The sequence below is a fragment of the Spinacia oleracea genome, chromosome 1 (genome assembly GCF_020520425.1).
Source record: "Spinacia oleracea cultivar Varoflay chromosome 1, BTI_SOV_V1, whole genome shotgun sequence".
Taxonomy (NCBI): domain Eukaryota; kingdom Viridiplantae; phylum Streptophyta; class Magnoliopsida; order Caryophyllales; family Amaranthaceae; genus Spinacia; species Spinacia oleracea.
The window spans coordinates 133,071,358-133,096,813 of record NC_079487.1 but is presented as its reverse complement, the minus strand read 5'-3'; the positions used below and the strand labels follow the sequence as shown (position 1 = coordinate 133,096,813).

Below are 25,456 nucleotides of genomic sequence, written 5' to 3'. Positions count from 1 at the left end.
TCACTTTTGAAGTTTTGATAAGAATTATTGATTAAATTCAACCTGAAAATGGATAAGGAAACTTCGATATACTCCGTAACATATAGAGTGAAGTGTATTATCCGAAACAACAACCTAAACACACCTGTTAAAAAGTCAACTGATAAGGGATTAGTGATTTAGTGATAAGTAACATGGTTTATTGACCTAGCTTCTCCATGATTACTTGAATCTTATGAAATTGATTCCTCCAGGTTAGCTTGATTGCAGAACATTCGGGTTCTCAATTTCAGCACATGCCATGAATGATGGAAATATTCCAACCAAGTAATTTATTTAAGAATATACTAATATAGCAACCTCTAAACACGTCTAACTTTCAAGTCTTCTTAATGATCTAATTGTTTGTAGACGTACATTTATCTACAAGAAATGGGGAGTCGTTTCAACTCAAAAAAAAAAAATGTACTATTGATCGTGAAATTTCATAAATCACTTACTACAATGTTACAGTAATTCTTTAATGATAAAATTAAGTAATTTCTGGTTAATATGGACGGATATATATCTCACGAGTCACCACGATGAACACCAAATACAATGAACATTTGTTAGGAAGAAGGACGAACAACAAACACATTACTTGTGTTATTTCAAACCTCAAGGATAACTCATAATTTATTTTGTAAGATATTAATAATCAAATGTAGAAGTGCAGGGGTCTGGTCAGCATACGGGCTTGGAAACGAAGTTGGTACTACATGAAACAAGCTTGCTGTAAACCCAACATGGCATGAGCATGTCGATGGCCATAGGTTGTGCATGTATTGATGTCATGTTAGAAATTTGGTACGAGCACAACGGGCTGACCTGCACGTCGACAGATATTTTGTGAGTAATTAACATAAAAACTTGTGTAGCCCGCTAGAGCAGCGTGATCCAGCCCAACGCAACACATAGGACGAGTTGTTCACATGCCTCATTTATGGAAGAGAGGTACTAGCCCAACACGACTTTCTCTTGGCCCGTTCTAAACATGGCCCGTTAGAGAATGAGGCACGCTCTAATCAAATGTGTAATTTGGAATCAAAGGAAAATAAATATTTACGCTTGTTCCCCAATCAAGGGTCTTTCACAACTCCATTTACATAACTAGAAATGGAAACTTGTGGCATTGAAGAACATTCCACAGACAATTAGACATTGATATTAACATGAACCAAATCTAACAAAATTACTCTATTTAAAACCGCTAATTACTTTACTTTAACCTCACAATTGGAATATTCTATGAACATATTTAAATGATAGAAGTCGAACCCCTAAACTTAAGCTGTATGATATAATTAGCCTTCCACAAAAATACAGACAGATAATTAATTAATCTAACCACCCTACAAGAAACATCATACCAGAATATACTATATATTAAAAAAATCTCAATAAATCTCGGATTCACGATCGGGAATAATGAGACTCGGCGAATTTTTTTTGAGGATTCTTTCCCCTTCGAACTAGATAAGAGTCACAAGAACAGCTACATCCATGTCCTTAACATTATTTTTCGGTAGGCAGTTTCGCACTATAAAACCTCAGTAGAAGAACACTCCATAACATAAAAATAATTTTGCATCTACTCTAATTAGCTAAGTATAGTGGCACTGTATATTTAGCTACAAAGAAGTCGCCAAACATTAGCAGAAACAAAGAAAAAGTTGAGTGATGGAATCACTAGACATAGAGAGTGAGTGTAAACAAAAAAAGTTCGCTCTACCAGTGGATTCAGAGAATAAATCCATAAACTTTCCACTATTTTCAGTAGCAAAGCCTCATATGCGAGCATTTCATCTATGTTGGATACAATTTTTCGCCTGTTTTTTATCCACATTTGCAGCACCACCTCTGCTTCCCATCATTCGTGACAACCTTAACCTGACAGCAAATGATATTGGTAATGCAGGGGTTGCATCAGTTTCCGGTGCAGTATTCGCACGTGTTGCAATGGGTGCCGCCTGTGACTTAGTCGGTCCTCGACTAGCCTCTGCAACCCTCACCCTCCTCACTGCACCTGCAGTGTACTTATCTGCTGTTGCAGACTCAGCAACAGGGTTTTTTCTTATGCGGTTTTTCACCGGGTTTGCTTTGGCTACTTTTGTGTCAACTCAGTACTGGATGAGCTCCATGTTTTCTCCACGAGTTGTGGGTATGGCTAACGGGCAGGCGGCCGGGTGGGGGAACCTAGGCGGCGGTGTTGCCCAGTTTGTTATGCCTCTTGTTTACAGCATTATACTTAAAACAAGGGCAACACCGTTCTCGGCATGGAGGATTGCTTTCTTTATACCTGCTATACTCCAAATGACATCAGCATTTGCAGTGATGCTTTTCGGGCAAGATTTGCCAGACGGGAATTTCCACCAGTTGCAGAAGTCTGGTGACATGTACAAGGATAGCGCGTCAAAGGTTTTGTACCATGGAATGACCAATTACAGGAGCTGGATCACTGCTTTGGGTTATGGGTTCTGTTTCGGGGTGGAGTTAGCAGTAAACAACATCATTGCGTACTACTTCTATGACAGGTTTAATCTGAACCTTAATATTTCAGGAATTATTGCGGCTAGTTTTGGGATGGTGAATCTATTCTCTAGGCCTATAGGTGGTGGGTTATCAGATTTCATGGCTACAAAGTTCGGGATGAGGGGAAGATTGTGGAGTTGGTGGATTGTGCAGACTTTAAGTGGTGTATTGTGCATTGCTCTGGGATTGATTGATACATTAAGTGCGTCGATTGCAGTGATGATTATCTTCTCTGTGTTTGTTCAAGCGTCTGAAGGACTTACATTTGGGGTTGTTCCTTTTATCTCCAGAAGGTAAACTTTCACTTAGCTTTATAATTTTAAATTTCTGACTACTCCTTACAAGTAGAGATGGCAAGTAGGCCGAGTCTGACACAGCAGATCACATGGGTCGGTCTCACTCAGAACCATGATACAACCCGCCCAACCTGAATATCTTTTTTTCCAACACAACCCATTTCCACCAGATATAACCCGCTACGGCACACCTGACCCACCAAACCCAACTGAATCCACAAAATACAAGCCATCAGACCCTTTGACCCACCCAACCTACCATCATAATTTAAATTATACATTAACTATATTTAGGTGAGTAGATCAATAATATAAAAATAATATTTAGTTCATGTGAATGTTGTAAATTTTTGTACGCTTAAATAATCATCAAAATCCATCTGACCCGTTCAAGCCCACTAGATCCGCACAACCCACATTATCCCCAAAAACAAAGCTTCAAACCCACCCAACCCGCTCAACCAACATCAACCCCCCCCCCCCATACCCGTCATCTAAACCCACCAATTCAACCCAACTCGATCAACCCATGACCCAACATGTATTGTGTCCATTTTCCTCGACACAACCCATAACCCGACCCATCCTAACCTATATTGTTCATATCGTTTGTCTACTATCCTCGACCCACGACTCACCAAATTCACCCATTACCCACCCGATCCCACTCATTGGCCATCTCTACTTACCAGTTACAAGTTACCCACTTATAAGTTATAACTCAAGTGATTTTTCATTTCATTTTCAGATCAATGGGAGTTGTTTCTGGCATGACAGGAGCTGGTGGAAACGTGGGCGCGCTCATAACCCAAGTAATTTTCTTCAGAGGCTCAGAATACACAACAGAGAAGGGAATAACATACATGGGAATTATGATCATAGCATGCAGCCTTGGCATAACTTCCATATATTTCCCACAATGGGGAGGTCTCTTCTGCGGCCCTAAAGAAAACTTTACAGAAGAAGAGTACTACTTAAGGGAATGGGATTCAAAGGAACAAGAGCAAGGACTCCACGAGGCGAGCATGAAATTCGCTGAAGGTAGCAGAAATGAAAGAAGTAGAAAGACAAAGTCAGTACCAACAGAAGAGAACACACCAGTTCATGCCTAATTGCAATTAAATAACAGAAGAGAACACATCAGAATATCAGATCATGTCATAGTTTACACTTTGAATCATGTAAAATGATCGAGCTACGGAGCACAATTGTTTCCTGCAGCAACTCCCAGCATTTTCCTTTTCCTAAATGGTTTCGTTCTGCATATATGCCATTCATTTAGTCTTTTTTTTTAATGTAAAGTATCAATTTTTTGTTCTCTTGTGTTCTAAGGTTGGACAAACGGAACATAACCTTTGATAGATATAGATGAGTTCATAAAACAACGCAAGTACTTAATACAGTAAAAATGACGACACAAATGAGAGACGGGATTTTTAAGTGTAGGGTGTGTAAGACGCGAGTAACAGTACCCACGAGGATTAATCCAAGACAATCAACCGAATAATACAACAACAATTCACCACAAATATTTCATTAGATAATTCACCAAGCAAAAGCCAAAATCCAATAGTGGACAACAAGTAGAATTAAAAATGCAATCAATAATACACGACTACACGAGAATCGTACATGAAAAGCCCCTTCTATGGTTCTGTTTGTAATAAAGTTGAGGGGAAACGTCTGAAGAATGTCACCCTAAACGAACTTTCAGTCCAACCAAAATACCCGACGAACCAAACATGATCACACATTCACACAATCCATGCAGACTCCATATGAAGCAGTGTGGCAATATGGTCTTTATAGTGTGTATCTATTTGGACGCAAATAAATTCGGTTTATACCCGTCACTAGACCCCTCACAGAGGTTGAATTACAATTTTAAGGGGAAAAGTACAACTTTTGGATGTATAAGGGTACAACACTGGAGATAACTATTACTATCTCCGTATCATAAAGATTTTTAAGGTTACTATTTTGCACAAACATTAAGATAAAAGTAGGAAAGTTGGTTGGATATATTAAAAATATGAATAAAATAATATAAATGTGTAAGAAGGTGGGTGAGTGTAAGAACAAAATTAATAAAGTAAGAAAAAATGAGTGAAAAATTATAAATATCGTGGGGTAATAAGGGCAAGGTAGTAAATTTTCATGTCTAAAAATAAAATAAAGCAAAGTGTAAAAAACATTATGAAACGAATGAAACAAAAAATTGTAAAGGTCATTTTAAAACGGATGTAGTACACCATAACATTTAAATTGTGTTCTCAAATGAAATTTCTTATTAATTTACCGAACATGAAAAAGTTTATCATTTTTATTTATGTTTATATAATGGTAATGATTCTACTTCCAATTTTATAAATCTTAAATTAGCCTAATAAAAATTGTTTTATTACTTTTACATGGAGAAGGCCTAATCTAAGAGGGGGAGAATAAGGTCATAAATCATAATAGTGTGTTTTATTCATTCACCTGATTTTCACTTATCTCAACGCATCATACTTTATTAAATTTTAGTTGTAAACATAACTTGGATGACCTTAATTTTTTGAACTTGTTTGATCGGAATTTACCCGACCTTGTGATCTTAAACTTGAAAATCGAAGAGGTAGACAACGATTGAGTCTTAATAATCTTATAAATTAAAAGTGCATAAATTGTTTTATTCAAAAGTCTTGTATAATTTGAAGACAGACTACAATTATATCTTCGACTCTCATACAAAAAATGTCTTTTCGACTCTTCAAAAACATCCTATGATAATAAGCGTAAAAGACTACTCCGTAACATTTATGAGAGTACGTCCGTACTAGAGGAGAATGAGAAACCTATTAAAAAATCATTTTAAATGATTATCATAGTCTAACTATTATGAATTCAATCATAGAACTACAAATTATTTCTTATTTTCTTCATTGACCCAATCAAATTATTATGTCCTTAATTAATTAACTTCTGATTAAAATTTTAGACCAACCAAATACACAGGAGTAATTGGATTAAATATACTTCTTATGAATGCGATAATAGCATTATAAATCATTTTCCATCATTCACCAATCAAATTACAGTACGTCATTAATTACTTTGATTAAAGTATTTATTGCAAACCAATCAAATTGTAACAACTAACGTGTACTGTTGGTCTGATAAATCGTGGTATCTAAATTAAATGAAATTCAGAGGTCGAATTAAGTTGATACCTTTTGGTTGCCTTGCAAGAGCTCAGGTGAGTATGTGGAGAATCTACAATTAAAATTTCAAATGAGGGACTATGACTCTATTAAGAAATAGGAAGTACGTACATTCATGATGTTTCATCGTTGCGTGGGCGTTTATCAACGATGTTTTGGCCTAATGATATACTCCCTCCGTCCCTTAATACTTGCACCGCTTTTTTTTCGAGTTGTCCCTTAATACTTGCATCGCTTCTATAAATGAATTTTTTTTTACCAATATTATATTATTTCTCAAACATCACTACTAACCCACTCCATACAAACAATCATTTAAAAATTCACACCCACTACCATCTTACACATTTCCCACTAACTATATTAAAAAAATAACTCACTATCAACTATCACCAATTAAATTAATAAGTCAATTCAAGTGTCTTAAACTCCGCACCGGTCAAACCGGTGCGAGTATTAAGGGACAGAGGGAGTAGTTTGAGGACTTATTATGATGGATCATACTCCGTACATTTTAGTCTCCCTTCCTCTATATTTAAGGCGTATTTTGCCATTCTTTTTAGTCTTCATCTTATAAAATCTAAACTTATTTAAATTTATAGGACCTAATTAAACCAGATTGATCATACATGATTACAAAAGAGTAAACTTAAGAGAATAACTTATAGGACCTAATTACACCTTATCTGAACTTATTAGACATAGAACTGATTTTTTAAGGGGAAAAGTACTCAACTTTATAATTCACTTGTAATGCCCTTGTGCTGAGGTGAGGCATTATTATTATGGCCTAAGCATGCTACGACCCCCCCCCCCCCCCCCACCATAAGGGGTTGGCCCGGCCCACAACCATCTTTACGGGAGTGCAATGGTCCTCATATTTTCCCCTACATAGCTAACAAAGTCAAAAAATAAGTAGGTCTACAACTACTCACCCGGAAATATAATCTGGCCGTACCCAACCCGTCCAATAACCATGTCTACAACTACTCACCCGAAAATATACTCTGTGTGTTGCAGGGGCAGAACACAGTCATCTAAACACAATATTCTGCAATTAACAAAGTCAAAACATAAGTAGTTGGACACTATGAATATTTAAAAAGTTTCAGAATGTCAACCACCTGGCCCCATCTCCTACACAATAGCAGAAACAATCTCAATCAAACTAGCGCATCAGCCTGCAACAAAATACTCTTCAGTACGATGTATCTTACAAACAGCAACTTACCAACCAATTAACAGCAATAAAAACCTAGGAACTTCTGACCATCAACTCAACATCCTTAACAAATCATAACATAATTAAGAGCAATGCAATCAGCATACAAGATTCACCAGGTAACAGACCAAACAAAGTCAAAGAGACACCAAAAATAAACGGCCTCTCGAATCCTCAAAGAAGATAATCTTGATATCACCTTCATAGGATTTAGCACTATATAAGCACACTTCAACGAGACGTAATGCAGCACAAATAAGTAACACAAATAACTTAAAAGGAGTAATAATGGCATCAAGAAATGGAGAGTTTCAAACAAAAAAGTTTGCTCTTCCTGTTGATGCAGAGAATAAGTCTATAAATTTCCCACTCTTTTCAGTAGCAAAGCCTCATATGCGAGCATTTCATTTATGCTGGATACAGTTCTTTTCATGCTTTCTGTCCACATTCGCAGCTCCACCTCTGCTTCCAATCATTCGTGATAACCTTAACTTGACCGCCAATGACATTGGTAATGCAGGGATTGCATCAGTTTCAGGGGCAATCTTTGCCCGTGTTGCCATGGGTACGGCATGTGACATAGTTGGTCCTCGACTAGCCTCTGCCACCCTCACCCTCCTCACTGCACCTGCAGTGTACCTATCTGCTGTTGCAGACTCAGCAACAGGGTTTTTCCTTATAAGGTTTTTCACTGGCTTTGGTTTGGCCACCTTTGTCTCAACTCAGTACTGGATGAGCTCCATGTTTTCTCCAAGAGTTGTGGGTATGGCCAACGGGCAGGCAGCCGGGTGGGGGAACTTAGGAGGCGGTGTAGCTCAGCTAGTAATGCCCCTTGTATATAGCGTAATCCTTAAGATAGGAGCTACACCATTTGCAGCTTGGAGGCTTGCATTCTTCATCCCTGCTTTTTTCCAGATGACCTCAGCATTTGCAGTAATGCTCTTCGGGCAAGACTTGCCTGATGGGAATTTTCACCAGCTGCAGAAGTCAGGTGATATGTACAAGGATACCGCGTCAAAGGTTTTGTACCATGGAATGACCAATTACAGGAGCTGGATCACTACTCTGGGTTATGGGTTCTGTTTAGGAGTAGAGCTGACAGTAAATAATATCATTGCCTACTACTTCTATGACAGGTTTAATCTAAACCTATATATTTCAGGAATGATTGCTGCCAGTTTTGGTATGGTCAATATTTTCTCCAGGCCTATAGGTGGTGGTCTGTCAGATCTTATGGCAAAAAAGTTTGGAATGAGAGGAAGATTATGGGGCTGGTGGATTGTGCAAGCCCTAAGTGGTGTACTGTGTATCGGTCTGGGACTGATTGACACCTTAGGCGCAGCAATTGCAGTGATGATCATCTTCTCTTTGTTTGTGCAAGCAGCCGAGGGGCTCACATTTGGGGTTGTCCCATTCGTCTCAAGAAGGTAATACTTTGAGCATACTCAGTATTTCTTTCTAGCATTATGTTATTAACTCTGAGTTCTGATGTGATGCATCTTTTTCTTCAGATCTTTGGGAGTGGTTTCTGGTATGACTGGAGCAGGAGGTAATGTAGGTGCAGTCATTACTCAAGTCCTTTTCTTCAGAGGATCGCAATACTCGACAGAAAAGGGAATAACATACATGGGTTTTATGATCATAGCATGCAGCTTTGGCATAACTTCCATATACTTTCCACAATGGGGAGGTATGTTTTGGGGTCCTAAAGAAGATTTTACAGAAGAAGACTACTATTTAAGGGAATGGGATTCGAAAGAACAAGAGCAAGGACTTCATCATGTAAGCATGAAATTTGCAGCAGGCAGCAGGAACGAAAGAAGCAACAAAGGAAAGTCCGTACCAGAAGCAGAGATGACCGAAACTCACGTCTGAACCGCCATCTTAGACTCCAAAATTAGTACTGTCTTGAGTGTCTTCAGTCGTATATTTCTGTTCATAAGAAAATGTCATTAAACTATTGGATTATAGTAATGCTTTGACATTTTAAACACCACACCGGAAAAGGAGAGAATAAGGGCGCTTCAGGGTGCTGTATGAATCTAGTAGATTAAGTAGATAGAATTGCATGTACAAGATCATGATTGTCCTCCTATTTTAGGACCGTTGTCTTGCTCAAATGGATTATGAAATAATCATTTGTCTTGACGATTGAACTCATGAATTTGAGAAATACATTTGAACTTGATAAGGATGAGTCTAATCTTACTTTATATTCAACTGAACACACTAACTGATAAAGCAATTGAAATGCACACTTGTATTAAGGCATAAGTGGGAGATTGTTGAAAGTATGCCTTCAATCATGGTGCATTGCTCTAAACTACACTTCCTTCGTTTTTTTAATACTATGTGAAGAAGTGAACAGAGAAAGTTCACATACAATTTAATTTAAAATAGAATAAATGTAATAACCTAAACATTTACTCTTTTTGGTCACATATTGACGATTAATTAGTTAAGTAATCGATATGTTTAACTCAGGTTGAAACTGCTATCTATTAGCAAGATCGATCTAAACTAATCCTATTTGTTGCACACATAAGTATAGATCAAACCGAATAAGCACACATGGGTTGAGCCGAAAAGTGAGACCGTGTTAGCACCAGACAAGCACGGCCCAATGCTTGGGCAAAGCTAGCTAAGAGTGACCGACCACTAGGTTTATTTTGATCGTGATGTGTGATTACACTATAAAACGAAGTATATTATTCATTAGATTCATACTTTCTCCGTTTCTGAAATTTCTTTACGCTTTGGAATATGTGTCCAAAATATAAAAATTTTGACCGTAAATTCTTACTATTATATACATCAAAATGTTACAGGTAAGATATTGTTAGATTGGTCTCGGTATGTATTTTCAAAATATCAACTTTTTATAATATTTCCACATACGAAATTGAATATATTAGTAGTTAAATACTGCATTGGAGGCCGTGCAAATAGTAACTGTAAAGAACTTTTTGAAATGGAGGTAGTACTAATTATGTACATGACATTTATAAATTGGTTTCATATTCCGTTGATTAATTTTAGTAAAACACTACACATACTAAACAAATTATTATGAATTCAATCATCTTATTGTAAATTATTTCCGGTATTGCTCATTGACACAATCAATTTATCTCATTAATCAGTTTAATTTAAAAAAAAATTAAACATGAGCAATTTTTTAGGAAAAAAGAAGAGCAATTGGATTTGTGACTGACATTGTACTGTTGACCTAATAAAAGTCGTAGTATCAAAATGAATTTAGAGGGTCAAATTAAGTAGATACCTTTTGGTTGCCTTGCAAAAGCTCACTTGGGGTTTATGATCCGTCTTCATTAGTGTTGTATCTGGAAAATATACAATATAAATAGCTGCTTACCTAAGAGCATTACACTGACATTCGTGCCGAAATACGGGTGTCTCTCTCTGTGTCAAGAAAAACACGTATGTTATTCTCATAATATATGAACCATTAAGTTAGTAGAAATCAAATGCAACCAATGTACGAGTATAACATAAAAGAATCAGAGGGAAAAATATATTCAACTGTAGTAATACTAATAAACTTTATCTAATTTCTCTTTTTGTACGAAATAGATCATGCTCTGTCTAATACAAGGATGTAAAACTGTAAGGACATCAAAATTCATTGTAAAAAAATAGAATACTTAGCATAATGGGAGAAAATGTAAGAGCACAAGATAGACAATGGTTATGTGCTTTATAATTTTCTGTTCTTTTGAGTAGTTCTTGTTGCTTTTGGCCTTTGTTAGGCCTAGTTTGTAGCTAAAGATAAGATGTTTTAGGGGTCCTTCCTATAAGGTTCGTCTTGGCACCTTATGCTTACGTTGTACATGCTATTTGTTTGAGGAATACAAAAAATTTGTTTACCAAGAAAAAAAAAGGGTTGACATAAAAATCATAAATTACCTTTTGATACATTCGTCCTCCAACCCACCGGTTTCATCCGCTTATAAAGGATAGATGGATGCAGGTGATGGGTTAAGTGGATGACTGATGGATACGGGTGAAGTTCCATTGACATTGACTAACTTTTAAGTATATTCAATTTCATGAAGAGGCACAAGACAGTCATCTAAATAAAATATTACTTGTAAATTTGTAATTGACAAAGTCAAAAAGGGAAGTAGCTGGATTCTATGAATATACTTAAAGTTACACAAATTCAATCCCCGGCCCCATCTCCACAATCACAGAAACAGGCTTTCGCAATCAAAGTAGCTAACAGCCAGCAAGAAAATATTCATATAAAATCATATAAACTTGCTCTTTAGTATCATACAAGCAGCAACATAACCACCAATTAACAACAACAAAAATACTAGGAACTTCTAACCATGAACTCCAAATCCTTAACAAATCATAAACATATGACTAATATGAGCAATGCAATTATGCAAACAGCATACACATTCGTGGATTCACCAAGTCACATACCAAACAAAGTCAAAGAGACGCCATAAAATAAATGGCCTCTAAAATCCTCAGAGAAGTTACTTTTGAATTTCACCTTGATAGCATTTCGCAGTATATAAGCGTAGTCCGTGAACCGTAATGTAATACAAACACCTTAAAAAAAAGAGTAATGGCACCAAGAGATGGAGAGTTTCAATCAAAAAAGTTTGCTCTTCCAGTTGATGCAGAGAATAAGTCCATAGACTTTCCTCTGTTTTCAGTGGCAAAGCCTCATATGCGAGCATTTCATCTATGCTGGATACAATTTTTCGCCTGTTTTTTATCCACATTCGCAGCACCACCTCTGCTTCCTATCATTCGTGATAACCTTAACCTGACAGCCAATGACATTGGTAATGCAGGGATTGCATCAGTTTCAGGGGCGATCTTTGCCCGTGTTGCAATGGGTGCTGCATGTGACATAGTTGGTCCTCGACTAGCCTCTGCCACCCTCACACTCCTCACTGCACCTGCAGTCTACCTATCTGCTGTTGCAGACTCGGCAACAGGCTTCTTTCTTATGAGGTTTTTCACTGGCTTTGCTTTGGCCACCTTTGTCTCAACTCAGTACTGGATGAGCTCCATGTTCGCCCCAAGAGTTGTTGGCCAAGCCAATGGCCAAGCAGCAGGGTGGGGAAATCTAGGAGGCGGTGTAGCTCAGCTCGTAATGCCCCTTGTGTACAGTGTCATCCTTAAGATAGGAGCTACACCATTTGCAGCTTGGAGGATTGCATTCTTTATTCCTGCACTATTCCAAATGTCCTCAGCATTTGCAGTAATGCTTTTCGGCCAAGATCTGCCTGATGGAAATTTCCACCAGCTGCAGAAGTCAGGTGATATGTACAAGGACAGCGCGTCCAAGGTTTTGTATCATGGAGTCACCAATTATAGGAGCTGGATCACTGCTCTGGGTTATGGGTTCTGTTTTGGGGTGGAGCTAGCAGTAAATAACATCATCGCGTACTACTTCTATGACAGGTTTAATCTAAACCTATATATTTCAGGAATGGTTGCTGCCAGTTTTGGGATGGTCAATCTTTTCTCCAGGCCTATAGGTGGTGGCTTATCAGATTTCATGGCCAAAAAGTTTGGAATGAGAGGAAGAATATGGAGCTGGTGGATTGTGCAAGCCCTTAGTGGTGTACTGTGTATTTGTCTAGGGCTGATAGACACCTTAGGCGCATCAATTGCAGTAATGATCATCTTCTCTGTGTTTGTGCAAGCAGCCGAAGGTCTCACATTTGGAGTTGTCCCCTTCGTCTCCAGAAGGTAATACTTAGAACATGTTTCTTTCGCTTAAACTAACCCATTCAAAAACCAAATAAATCTTTATATATGCTAGCAATATGTTATTAACTTCTGATATATGTCATGCATTTTTTTTCTTCAGATCTTTGGGAGTGGTTTCTGGTATGACTGGAGCCGGAGGTAATGTGGGTGCAGTCATAACCCAAGTGCTTTTCTTCAGAGGATCTCAGTACACGACAGAGAAGGGAATACAATACATGGGTATTATGATCATAGCATGCAGCTTTGGCATAACTTCCATATACTTCCCACAATGGGGAGGTATGTTTTGGGGTCCTAAAGCGGATTTTACAGAAGAAGACTACTACTTAAGGGAATGGGATTCAAAGGAGCAAGAGCAAGGACTCCATCATGTAAGCATGAAATTTGCAGAAGGCAGCAGGAACGAGAGATGCAACAAAGGAAAGTCGGTACCAGAAGCAGAAATGACTGAAACTCGTGTCTGATCGCCATCAGTCTCCAAATTACTACTGTCTTTTCTTATATTTCCCTGTTCAGAATTTTCTGTCAAAAGGGGGGAATTTTTTTCTCACAGTATCTTCCCAAACCCCTGGCAGTATCCTTCTGCCTCTATGCAGCTGTTCACATACTTGTTTATATACAATTATACTACCAATGAGGTCTTGGCCTAGTGGCACGGACTGAGGGCCTGTGTACTTAGTCTAATTTGTAATTTGTAATGCTCTTGTGGGTTTTTCGGACAAAAAAAATTATATACTCCTATCAAAGCGTCTTAAATTCATCGTCAGATTTGCACTTACTTTTGATAGATCTTCGAAAGAAACATTCATGGAATTCTTTGTTGCATCTTCATAAGAAATGTTCATGGGATGATTTGTTGGAAACAAACAACTGAAGGTACTAGGTACCTCATCCACCATCTTGGAAAGATACTAAGTCAGGCTTCCGTTTCCAGTATCCACCACCTATACCATCATTACTTGCATTAACAAGTGATCTCCAATTAAACCACCTCAATCAGCAGGAAATTAAAAAAGGATTATAGAATTGCAACTTACTTGAAGAATACTCTGCATATGTTGTTGGGCGGCGAGATTGTGAATATTCATTGAGCTTTTTATTGACAAAGAGCCATGCAAAGAACACACGTGATCCTCCAAGTCATAGACTGATAAATAACTTACTCGCATAACCTGAAAGGAACTTGCTCGCAGAATGATCTGTATAATTCCGGATTTTCTGACAAGGAATCAACGTTGTACGGAAACCTTGGCATCATAACATAGGACTGTGATTGCGACATTGTGAAAAAGTCATTGAGCTGCTTGTACATAAACAAAAAGTAAATATGATTGAGACACAACTTGCCAAGTCATAGCCTAAGAAACAGACAATCAAACGGACAAAAAGATATAAGCTCTAAACTCAGAGTTCTGAAAATTCTGTACTGGCTTTCTGTCTGTATTACTTGTTTTTCTTTTTTTTTTTACTTCTCATAAGCTCTAAACTCAGAGTTCTGAAAATTCTGGTGAAGCTTTTTAGATAAGTTTGGATGTGAGACTGTGATCTATGTTTACATGAAAACTTGAACACCATCTGAAAAAACATACCATTAAATCAAAGTTGTATCTATGTTTGCACTGAACAATGATATGTTGATTTTAAGCACGTACATAGCAAGCGCTATTTACCTATGAAAAAGCAGCAAATTTTACACTCTGCAACAGACACCTCTACAGATACAGGACTACAGGAGAACTAAACAGGATTCTGCAGAGCAATTAAGGCAAGTGAATACAACAAGAGGTCTTAAGGGAACGGGTGCTTTATGAAGATTTGAGCTTCATATATTTACTCTTTGTATGCCTGAATCAGCCACACAACATAAAGTATACAACAACAAGCTCTGAGAAAAAGAGAATCGTATGGAAGCCGGGAAGGGGTACAGAAAATCAAGACTTGGATGCCTACTAGCTGCCATACGGAATCCTACTACTTCCAAGTTAATAGCGTTTGAAAACAAAACTAACAAAACCTGTATCCCTTTCACTACTGAGATAAAAGAAAAAGTACACCCAGGCAAAAGTTTATTCACCATTTACAACTCAATTTTTTTTACTAGTTCTTAAGATGAGCATTACTCAAAAATGGTAAAAAAAAAATGGATGAGCAAAGCAGCAAACTACGAAAAATTTACAGGTGGAAAAAAAGTAAAAATATGAAAAATGAAGGAAAAACTACACTTCAGTACCCTAGCTGGCATATCCTCTCATGTGAGCTTTGCACCCTACGGACCAATCTATGACTCTCCCTTAAGCAATAATCTATGCTTCGAGGAACTAAAGGAGCTTTTGTTGTTCCATAAGAGTTCAAACACAAAGCTTGTTGAAGACCTCGATTTCTTGGTGATGGTGTCAGTTGAATGTCAATTAGATCAACATCAGAACAAGGAATATCATTGCTACAAGCAAGATGAATAGGTTGAGCAGAGTAAGTCCCTACTATTTTACTATACTGGATATTGGAGATTGCTATTGCCCCTGTCTGATTTTTGCAATGAACATGACTTTCGCAGTAGAATTGATCAATTATAAGAGGGACCTTAACATCACTCACTTGTATGTTGGAAAATGATACGTTCTTCACTGATCCAATACCACCCTGGAAATAGATTTACAAAGATTCAAGTCATATAACTGATTGATCATATTATAGCATGTTTATTTGGTGGTAGTTGTAATAAATCGATGTTTTGATTTCTTACCGGCCATGTCTTGATCCTCGCTCCAAACAACGTGTTTTGCATGATGATGTTCTCAACGACGATATCTGAGACACAAGCGACACTTCTATCTTTTCCTAATCCTCCCAAACTACAACAAAAATGGTGTTTAATCAACAAAAAGTTCTCCAAAACTTATTTTTTCCAGAGAATGATTTACAGATTTAGTGGTAATGATCTTTCTAGTCATGATGATGGTGAGTGCATGAGAATGACACAATTAATATAAAGGCCTTGTTAGTGAAATCTTGTCATATGTACGTTTAATCAAAAGGCCAGGACAACAAAGCAATTACGGCATTTCAATATGACAGATTGTTAAAATGTGACAACTACTTTCAGACGAAGATATATATAGGACGTTACCTTATACCATGACCAGGACCGCAGGTTATGTGGTGTAGATGAATGTTAGAGCAACCAGTTTGAATGGATACACAGTCATCTCCTGCTCGTATAAAAGAATTAACCACCAATACTAAAAGTTAATAACCAAAGGCAAACAATGAAAGCTGGTCTACATATGACATAAACCATTATTATAGTATAGTTTAGATTCCGATCAGAAATATTGTAGTTAAACTTGCAAATTGTAGTTTAGTTTTAAGGTTCCAGTCTGAGGAATCCACACACTTATAACAGAATATTTTTAGAAGTTAGTGGGGGTAAACGTAAAGTAGCTGGAGTTGTTGGTGGTTTCTTTTTCAGCGCCCACTTTTTAAAAGTTAGTTAAAGGTGACCGTTTTTAAACAAACCGCTAACCGTTTTTCAAGAAAGTTGAGGATTCAGTGGAAGCTTATAAATGACAAAAGGTAAATCACTCCATACAAATAAGGATGGTCAATTTAGGTCCACAACAAAAAGGAAGTTGAATCACTGTCAAGTTCATTTATCCATAAAGATTGAATAGATAAATTAGGGTATTAACAACTAGTAAAACAATAATATTCTAGTAAATATGGCCTTTTTTATGAGCAACTAGAAAAAGATCTGACACATTCTATTTAAAATTGAGGCTTTATTTAGGGGAGAAAAGTTAAATGAAATTTAGGTAAATCGGAAAGGGCTTACATTTAGGCTCTAGTTTTTTTTTTTCACTGGTAAGTTGTAAGGTTTTTCAGCTACTCCCTCCATCCAACATAAACTTCTTATTTCCTATGGACAGTTGGACACATAGTTTTAAAATAGTATGGATTGGTGGTAGGTTCTGTTGAATGTAAGTGAATAAAAATGATGTAATGAGTTTACAATCGAGTTTAGAATTTGGGGACCATAATGCCTTAAAGGAGTATAGAATAACAAAAAGAAAAAGTAGAATATATAAAGGATATTTTATTAAGCGGACCTAACTCAAAGGAAAATGAGAAGGTTTTTGTGGGACAAACATTTAGAAATAATGAGAGTTCTTTTGCGGGACATAGGGTGTATTAACATATTTCTGAGTAGACATAAAGGGAAAATATTTATACCTATCCAATATAAAGGTCACATTTGACTGGAGGGTTATGTTTAAGGATTTACATTGAAATCATAATTTACATTAGTCCCTAAGTGACTTTTTACGTCCATAACATGCCATGTAGTCTTTTTTAGAATTTTTAGTGAAAGATATCATTAATAGTAAATGGGTTTAACAAAGCAAATCAATTGGTGGAATTTCGACCAAAGATGGAAATTGTAACCTTATTAAAGCTGCAAAATCCTTAGACAAATATGGGATTGGACTTACCACAGCCAATATTGGAGTGATGTATTTCAACATCTCTACTGTTCTGGAGATGAATGCCATCAGTATTAGGACTATCTTCTGGAGATGAAATGGTAACATTATGGACCTGAACACCGATAGAATTATCGAATTTCAGATGGCACAATGGACTGTTTGTTATTGTAATATCACGAACTGTTATGCTATTGCTGCCGTAGAATCTTAATGCCTGCATGCATAACATTATTTAGAAGCAAATATCAATGGTATGTAGAAAACAGAAATTTTGTGACATGAAACTTAGTAACAAGAAAAAAAAAAAAGCAAATGAAGTAGATAGCACTATAGCAGAAGCTGAAAAGAGAGCATAAGCGGAAAAAAGTCTTACACTTGGTTTCATATTTGGAATTTTTGCAGGCTGATAACTCTTCTGCAAAATCAAAAAGAGAATTAAAATAATTGTTAGTTTAGACTTTTAGAGCGAAATACATACCACATTACCACGGAGTTATAGAAGAAAAACACATATAGAACGTAGTAATATGTGAAATTATTATATATGCAACACGCAACTAACCTTATTTGTAGTGGACTGAGAGGAAACCCACCATTCCGAGCCCTGGCCATCAACAGTTCCACTGCCTTGGATGGTGAAGTTTTGCACCCATTTGAAATTAATCCATTGAAAAAGACCAGACTCTGGCCAGGAACTTACTTTTGGGGGAGCTAATACCGTCCCATCTATCTGTGATCATCAAATTTGTGACAAGTTCAGCAACATGAAGTATTAATGTTAAGCCGCATAGGCTACAAATAAGAAGTTAATAACAGAAATACTAAGAAAAGCGTTACTTTGTCACGAATTCTCAACGTAATACCATCATGAAGAAATTATTTTTAAAGGGTTATGGCCATTAGAGAAGTTTTATTACAAGTTCCTCAGTCTTCTTCTATAAGTTTTATCTGGAAAAAGTTATGGAAGAGACAAACCTGAAGAACAAGGTGTGGCATACAAGGCCCTTGGAGGGTTATTGGTTTAATAAAGAACTTGTATCCTGAAGGAATTTCTACTGTTGCCCCTTGGACTTTGCATGCAGCTTCCCATGCTTCTAGCAATGCCTATTATTCAACCAACAATATTTTAGCTACAAATGTACCAAGAGAAATAAAATTATCAAAGGATATCAACAATTATCAGTAAACCAAACCAAATTTAGCCTGTATACCCACTACATTATATGACACAGCGTATAAAAACATCTTGGATAACATAATCGTTCTCTATAAGAAGCAAATAAAGGTTAATATACCTTGGAATCATCAGTAGCTCCATTGCCTTTGGCCCCGAAGGAAAGGACATTAAAGTTATTTGACATTACTGGGTAAGTCGAACCTGAAGGAGGTGTAGTTGGTGTTGGTGTTGGTGTTGGTGTAGCTGGGGGTGGACAATAACGTCCAGATTTTCCTTTGCCGTGTTTTTGTTTATGATGTTTCTTATGACTTAGAGCACTGCTCTTCCTAGCCTCAACTGAGCTGACTAAAAATGTGACATAAAAACTTGCTAAGAAAAGAAACAAGTAGAGAATTGACAAGCACTGGTTACCCTTCATTTTCTCTTCTTCTCTTCAGAATATTTTTGTTTTGGACTTTGGAGTAAGTTTGGTTGGTATTTCACTGGTTATAAGACTTATAACATGAGGCTGGGGAGCAACTGGTTGTTGAGGACAGTTTATAAATGCTATCCTAAGTTAGTTTAATATCTTAATTCCAGAAACTTAAAGAAGATTATGTCTTCTACAATATTTTTTTATAAGAAGAAAAGTATTATTAAAACTGCTCAACCGAAATTATAAGTACACCAAGAGGGCAAGGGGTCCTTAAAAGAGACCGAAAATCAGAACTAAAAGTTAGCCCAATTCCTTTGTATAGCTCCAATGCAGTAATGTGGGAAAGCCCCCACTGCGTTAGCCCACAAAGAAGCTAATAAAGTTACTTTATCCCACAATAGATCACGTGGGGCAACAACACCATTAAAAAATACGACCATTCCGCTCCAACCACACACACCACAAAATTGCCATAGTAGTATAATATGCCTCTATAATATGTTATTAAGCAGCATAATTATGTCTTAATTTATGAGTTGGTAGTTACCTTTGCTGGTATTGTGTCAAACATAATACTACAAATGAATGTTGATGGGCAAAATTATTAGATAATACAGTTAGTGGAATTTGGGTGCTTAAATTTGCTACTTTTTGAGCCAGGATAAAACATGTAAACTAAGATAAAAGGTGCATGCATCTTTAGTTGTACTAATTGGTTAATTATTAACAATAATGGCATGCAAACCTAATTTATGAAGTAACACAGCTCTTTAAGCCTAACTAAGACAAGACTTGGTGTATGATTGGGCAATCACTTCAACTATTTTACATAAATTTCGACTAATCAGTAATCATAATGTCTCTTAGGATAAAGCTCAAGTACAACGAGGAAAAACAAATACTTCACCATGCAACATAACCATTTAATTTCTCCACTAGAAATGACGAATTGGCCTTTGAAAAAAGTAGAGCTATCAAATAAAATGTATTGATTCATGTTCGTGTCGATTAAAAATTCCGCAGCAAAAACCTAACCTTCTTTATACAGATTGAAAAACTCAGCCCTAATCCAACCTTTTATTATTGAAATTAATAGGTTGAAAAGAATAAATGAACAAAGCTAGCTGACCATAAAAAGTGCTTTCATTTGTAGAATATTTTTACATATTTTTTAGCCAATTCTCACATTCACTGACATAGTCAGATAGTCTACATTACTTGGACTATTCATTTTATCTCAAATACCCGTGTCAAATCATCGACACTCGAACATGGGTATGGATACTGCCATTTTGGACCAAAATCATGAAAAAAAAATCACAAAATAGCCAAGTCAGACACTTGGACACGTACTACCCGTGTCCGACATGGTACCCTAGTCCGAGTAACATAGAACAAAGTTTTATGAATGTTAATATAATAATGGGTAAAATGGTCCAATATTAGGGCTGGATATACATTATTTCTCTGGTTTTAGAAGGGAAACAGTAAAGAAAATGTCCCCCTTTCTGAAAATTACATTGACTGATTATTCAAAAAATGGGGATGTGATTAATTGTCCGAGGCTTTAGAGAACCGGTCATGGTGTAACTAAGAAAGGAGTTTCAAAGGCTGATAAATAAATAATACTCCCTCCGTTCCTTTGACTTGGTTACAGACTTAAAGATACTATTTGCGTGCATATTATGGCAAGAGGAGGGAGGGGGTAACAACTGGATCATGTGCAAGGAAAAATAAGAGAGAGAATAGCTGTTCTTTATTTTTATTTGATGTAGAGAGATTGTTGTAATTATGAATGAGAATGTTGCAAGTGAGATTGCGTAAGGAAAAATAGGAAGTAGAGTGTTATATGTGGGGTAAGTAGGGGTAAAACTATCAGATGGCTGAGAGAGGAACGTAACAAAAAATCACATGAACAAAACTCAAACGAAAGGATAAAGTAGCAGAGGAACAAACGAAAACAGAAAGCATAACCAACTCAAAGGAACGGATGAAAGCAGCAGAGAGTTTGACCAACTCGGATGAACGGGGGTAGTTATGAGTAGGCATTATTCAAAATACTAAGACTTTGTTCTTCTCACCTTATTTTCATTTGTTTCAAGAAAAGCTAAATTCATATTAGTTTAAATAAGTTAAGTTTAAGGCTGATAAATTAATACTATATGTTTTCAAAAGTTCAATTCACATATGCGATAATAATAAGTTCAAATAACTTCCCTCCACTTGCAAGTCTTGAGTCGGGTTTTCGTATCAAAAACCCCACTTCAGGCTTTGCAAAAATTTCCTTGAGATTAAAGTATGGGACTCCCTCAAGACTCTCATCAAGACTTGCAATAATCTCACCCTAAAGAAGCAAAAGGGTCACATAAACTTCATAGAACTTCAAGCAAGAGGCCACATGAAGAAAAGAGAGAGGTAAAAAGGTTCAACTATTAATAAAATAATATTTAGTACGTAAATTTGGTCATGTCCTTAACTACGGAGTATAAGGATATATTTAGTACGTAAATTTGGTCATGTCCTTAACTATAAGGATTTGGGACAATGCGACAATCAAATTTCAAAGAGAGAGGTTTCTAGTTATGCTATATTGCTATGCTACCCATCGTGATAGAATGAACAAACTCTGACAAACAAGTCCTCAAAGGGCATGAAGTTAAAGAGGCAAAAGTATCAACATGAGCTTCCTAGAAATTCAAGCAAGATAGGACCCTAAGCTCTGTGAAAATTGGTAAGCAATACCCTCAAGTTTTACTTTGTTGGTGGGGTACCCTTCATTTGAGGACCTTTATGAGAGAATATTTCAACAGAAGGTGGCTTGCATGTTAAAATACAACTTCAATAGAGTTGTAAAAAGGGTTTAAAGGATAGTGAAAATAAAGTGAAAGGGTTTATGAATTATGATGCCTGAAATTAGGCCTCACTTTATGCCTTGCACGCCATGGGCCCATTTTTAAAATGGGACGGTGCTGCTGATGCAAATTATGCTACAATTGGTCTACTGCTAAAGAATTATTTATCCTACTGAATGGAAATATATACTGGAAGGTGGATGATGAGAAACTTAACAATATGACAGTAGTCCAAACTTTGCTCTAGTTAGTTTTTAGTAGTGTGCCTAATATCGCAACTTCTTAACATAAATCCGTACACTCACATTTAAAAATTTAGCTTGAAGACGCAGACTTAATAACAACTATGTTCTAAAAGGTGAATGAGACATCTAAAATTTGTGTATGAGTGTACCTAGGTATAGCCCATATAGATACACCCGGCTGTGTATAACATACTGTTGCAGATACATAATATTTTCCAAGAGATATGAACTTCAAATAATGGCATCAGCTAAGGGATGGGAATTTATTTTGGTGTAGTATACAAGTATTGAGTTTCAAGGACAAGAAAATACCTGGAGGTTTAAGAAATGGTTTAATTTTGAACTGTTATGACAATTCTGTACATTTTCAACAAGAGCATGAGTCCTTGCTGCAATCCTGTTAGTTCTATCTCTTGGAATTCTTCTTGCAGCTGCTATTTATGTAGAAAGAAAGAGGTATGTTAAGAGGCGAAGAAATAATATTCAAACAATTTAAGAGCCTGCAGGGTAAATATGTTATAAATCACTCAACCCCCTATATACAGAGATTAAAACAACATTGCTGTGATCATGGCTAGCAGAAGGATAAAAACTAGGGACGCTTTTACGTTGTCAACAAATTCCTTGCTGAACTGCTCGTATAAAACTCTCAAAGATGCAACGATTTCATCCATGAGTGCAGAAATCGGGGTAGTAGGGCTAGCAATCTACATGAAGAAGCAAAGCTGAGGATCATACACAGAAAGATAAACTGAGCAGTATTATGCTAGACCGTGCCCTGAAACCTAAGACTGCTGATATTGGGCTTATTAGCTTGATTTCGCAAGACAAGACGATTCTAGCCCAGAAATCTGGGTAGTGGGGCTAGCAATCTACATGAAGAAGCAAAGCTGAGGATCATACACAGAGAGATAAAATGTGCAGCATTATGCTAGACCATGCCCTGAAACCTAAGACTACTGATATTGGGCTTACTAGCTTGATTTCGAAAGACAAGACGATTCTAGCCACGTTACTGCAGGCAGAAATTTACTTGAATGTTTATAAATGAAAACTTTATGTCAAATAGGATCAATTTATGAATTTAAAGAAAACTTCTAGAAATGCTGAATTTAGAACCTTAAATCTTTCTTTATGATATATACATCATACCCGTAAGTCCGTAACTGGATCAACAAAAGCTCAGTACAGAATTATTAGTTGAAACCCCCTTCAAAGTTCACACACCAACCAAATACACATTATACAGAGAGACACAAAGAAGATATTAGTGGAGGATGAAATAAAAAATTAAAATACCCCCAATATTAATGAGCATTTTTAGTGGATGTAAGAAATTTTGGATTATAGTAGCAACAACCAAGAGGATACATAATTACATAGCTCCATCTTGAAAGAACAGTTTGTGGAAATCGTTAAACCATTTAGCAGTTTATCATACCTGCACTATCCAAATTAGAGTTCTTGTGTGTTGCACAATAATCAGTAAAAAAATAAGCTACATGTGCCAAGAATCTTCACTACTCGTGAAGACATGCACTGCACAAGGTTGGATAACTACTTCGTATTTACTACTTGCTTATTAGCAGAAAACTCCAGGAAGCTTCATGTGAAACAAGGTGTGTTGCTGTCAAGTTCTACTGGGTGAATATAGATATAGATACAACCTAAAATTACAAACAAAATAAAATCTTCAGTAGAAGAGGCATCCTGAGTTTCTTTTTCATTGTTACAAATCTTCTAGTTATCAAATGATGCAAGTCCTTACGTTTTAGAAGACTCTGGGAAACAGATTTTGAAGAATACAGACAGTCAAATCAACTGGAGGAATCAGATTTGGAGAATCAGTCTCAGGCTCAACTCCTTACACCAATTATGGCCTTGCACAAATGCGCAAGCAATGGTAAGGAGAACTATAACACTTGTCTGAGGGGCGAGCTTTGAGTACGAGGTGCTTAATAACTCATAAGGTATTCAAACATCAATTTTTTTAATCCATGAACCTGAGACTCCGAGAGGGGAGTTTCAAAAGGTAACACAATACTCTGTTACCCTCTACGCCCCTACATAATATTTTTGTTTGTCTTTATTGGCTGTCCCAAAACAATCTTCCGGTTTCCCTTTGAAGCGAAAAAACATATATTCATCACATCAACGCTTTTTCTCTCACAACTCCAACACTATATATTCCAGTTTTTTCATTTGACCACTGTTCTTCACCTCCAATAAATAAAATAAAAATAAAAGCAAACAGGAAGATATTAAGGGATGGAGGCAGTAGTAATTTTGCTCTGAAGTTGTTTTCTTGGTGCAAATTGCTTTCATATAGTAATAGCACCGAGAGTCAGAGACAGCAAATCTTGAAGATCATAAACAAATGAAACTTACAGTTGTGCAGTGAATCAGCTTAATAATCCGATTGCATTTGTGTTCTTCAGGTACTGTCATAGTGATTGTAGAGTGTAGACACTAGACAATACTGGAGCTCCATTATTCTTCTTGCAATTGGGATAGCTGCTGGAATTCATTTCAGGAAGCTTAAGAGAATAAAGAAGAAACAAAGAGGTACAATAATGAATTGACAAATATGGCATTTTAAGATAAAAACAGAGTTTTGCAAGTCTCCACTGTCCTCATTGTTTTTCTCCTTGCCAAACAGGATCAAACAATGCAGAAGATTTAGTACAGATCCTTCATGATATTAGCTTGGAGTTCAAGTACTCAACACCTTGAGAAGGCCACTGAGTCTTTTGCAGAAGCAAATAAGCTCGGGCAAGGAGGATTTGGAACAGTGTACAAACCTACATGGTTATTCTAGCCCAACCATAGTTCTTTAAACAATCTCTCAAGGAAAACATAAGGCAACAAAGAAACTCTTCTCAAATGTCTGAAAGAAGCTGCCTCATTTTGATCAAAATTCTTAACGCAGCTCTATGTTTATCTAAATATTTAATCTAAATGACTAAAGGTGTCTCTTCAAAGAGTCCTTGCTGATGGAAGGGGAATTGCTGTTACGAGATTCTTCCTCAACAATAAACATGAAGTAGCAGACTTGTATAATGAAGATAACATAATCAGCAGCCTGCAACAAAATAATTTGGTCATATTGTTGGGTTGCAGCTACTCAGGACCTGAACATCTGCTTGTCTATGAGTGTTTTCCCAACAAGAGTCCTGATCACTTCGTCTTTTGTCATCACTATGATCTTTTCAACTTACATGAACTTAGACTTGTCTTTCTCTTTTA

At 36.7% G+C, this 25,456-nt stretch overlaps 4 protein-coding genes and 1 long non-coding RNA gene across 8 annotated transcripts; 4 read left to right on the top strand and 1 right to left on the bottom strand.

Annotated features, from left to right (window-relative positions):
- Positions 1–469: 469 nt before the first annotated feature.
- LOC110785541 (polygalacturonase At1g48100) lies at positions 470–19,480 on the bottom strand. 4 transcript variants are annotated; one of them, XR_008921754.1, is made up of 16 exons: positions 18,817–19,480; positions 18,497–18,625; positions 18,084–18,251; positions 17,895–17,936; positions 17,528–17,735; positions 16,165–16,246; positions 15,781–15,889; positions 15,633–15,677; positions 14,075–14,337; positions 13,817–13,981; positions 10,558–10,697; positions 9,118–9,206; positions 7,177–7,233; positions 6,988–7,103; positions 6,062–6,104; positions 470–849 (listed from the first exon to the last, which is right to left on the bottom strand). XR_008921754.1 is itself a non-coding variant. In XM_021989993.2 (8 exons), exons 1-8 carry the CDS (start codon positions 19,114–19,116, stop codon positions 15,261–15,263), a joined length of 1,455 nt encoding a protein of 484 aa, XP_021845685.1. In that variant the 5' UTR covers positions 19,117–19,361; the 3' UTR covers positions 15,043–15,260. The 4 variants fall into 4 exon arrangements, 1 of the variants encoding a protein (XP_021845685.1); XR_008921756.1 differs by lacking the exons at positions 470–849; positions 6,062–6,104 and having other exon boundaries at positions 6,866–7,103; positions 14,075–14,304; positions 18,817–19,477; XR_008921755.1 differs by lacking the exons at positions 6,062–6,104; positions 6,988–7,103; positions 7,177–7,233 and having other exon boundaries at positions 475–849.
- LOC110785545 (high affinity nitrate transporter 2.5) lies at positions 1,702–3,982 on the top strand. Its single transcript, XM_021989996.2, has 2 exons — positions 1,702–2,846; positions 3,598–3,982. The coding sequence occupies exons 1-2, from the start codon at positions 1,702–1,704 to the stop codon at positions 3,959–3,961; spliced, it is 1,509 nt and encodes a 502-aa protein (XP_021845688.1). The 3' UTR covers positions 3,962–3,982.
- On the top strand, positions 7,243–9,464 carry LOC110785543 (high affinity nitrate transporter 2.5-like). The gene is made up of 2 exons (XM_021989995.2): positions 7,243–8,701; positions 8,786–9,464. Exons 1-2 carry the CDS (start codon positions 7,563–7,565, stop codon positions 9,147–9,149), a joined length of 1,503 nt encoding a protein of 500 aa, XP_021845687.1. The 5' UTR covers positions 7,243–7,562; the 3' UTR covers positions 9,150–9,464.
- LOC110785542 (high affinity nitrate transporter 2.5-like) lies at positions 11,605–13,793 on the top strand. The gene is made up of 2 exons (XM_021989994.2): positions 11,605–13,016; positions 13,138–13,793. The coding sequence occupies exons 1-2, from the start codon at positions 11,878–11,880 to the stop codon at positions 13,499–13,501; spliced, it is 1,503 nt and encodes a 500-aa protein (XP_021845686.1). The 5' UTR covers positions 11,605–11,877; the 3' UTR covers positions 13,502–13,793.
- Positions 19,481–24,126: 4,646 nt separating the features above from the next.
- Positions 24,127–25,456, top strand: LOC130461518 (uncharacterized). The gene is made up of 2 exons (XR_008921757.1): positions 24,127–24,775; positions 24,870–25,456. It is a non-coding gene; the product is annotated as an uncharacterized lncRNA (long non-coding RNA).

Bases quoted from the DNA above. Each gene is read 5' to 3' on its own strand.
- LOC110785545 (XM_021989996.2), top strand. From the start codon at position 1,702: ATGGAATCACTAGACATAGAGAGTGAGTGTAAACAAAAAAAGTTCGCT. The intron at 2,847-3,597 runs GTAAACTTTCAC...TTTCATTTTCAG, and splicing joins GTTCCTTTTATCTCCAGAAG to ATCAATGGGAGTTGTTTCTG.
- LOC110785543 (XM_021989995.2), top strand. From the start codon at position 7,563: ATGGCATCAAGAAATGGAGAGTTTCAAACAAAAAAGTTTGCTCTTCCT. The intron at 8,702-8,785 runs GTAATACTTTGA...CTTTTTCTTCAG, and splicing joins GTCCCATTCGTCTCAAGAAG to ATCTTTGGGAGTGGTTTCTG.
- LOC110785542 (XM_021989994.2), top strand. From the start codon at position 11,878: ATGGCACCAAGAGATGGAGAGTTTCAATCAAAAAAGTTTGCTCTTCCA. The intron at 13,017-13,137 runs GTAATACTTAGA...TTTTTTCTTCAG, and splicing joins GTCCCCTTCGTCTCCAGAAG to ATCTTTGGGAGTGGTTTCTG.
- LOC110785541 (XM_021989993.2), bottom strand. From the start codon at position 19,116: ATGAAGGGTAACCAGTGCTTGTCAATTCTCTACTTGTTTCTTTTCTTA. The intron at 18,626-18,816 runs GTATATTAACCT...GTTGAATAATAG, and splicing joins GAGCTACTGATGATTCCAAG to GCATTGCTAGAAGCATGGGA. The intron at 15,678-15,780 runs GTAAGAAATCAA...ATCTATTTCCAG, and splicing joins CGAGGATCAAGACATGGCCG to GGTGGTATTGGATCAGTGAA.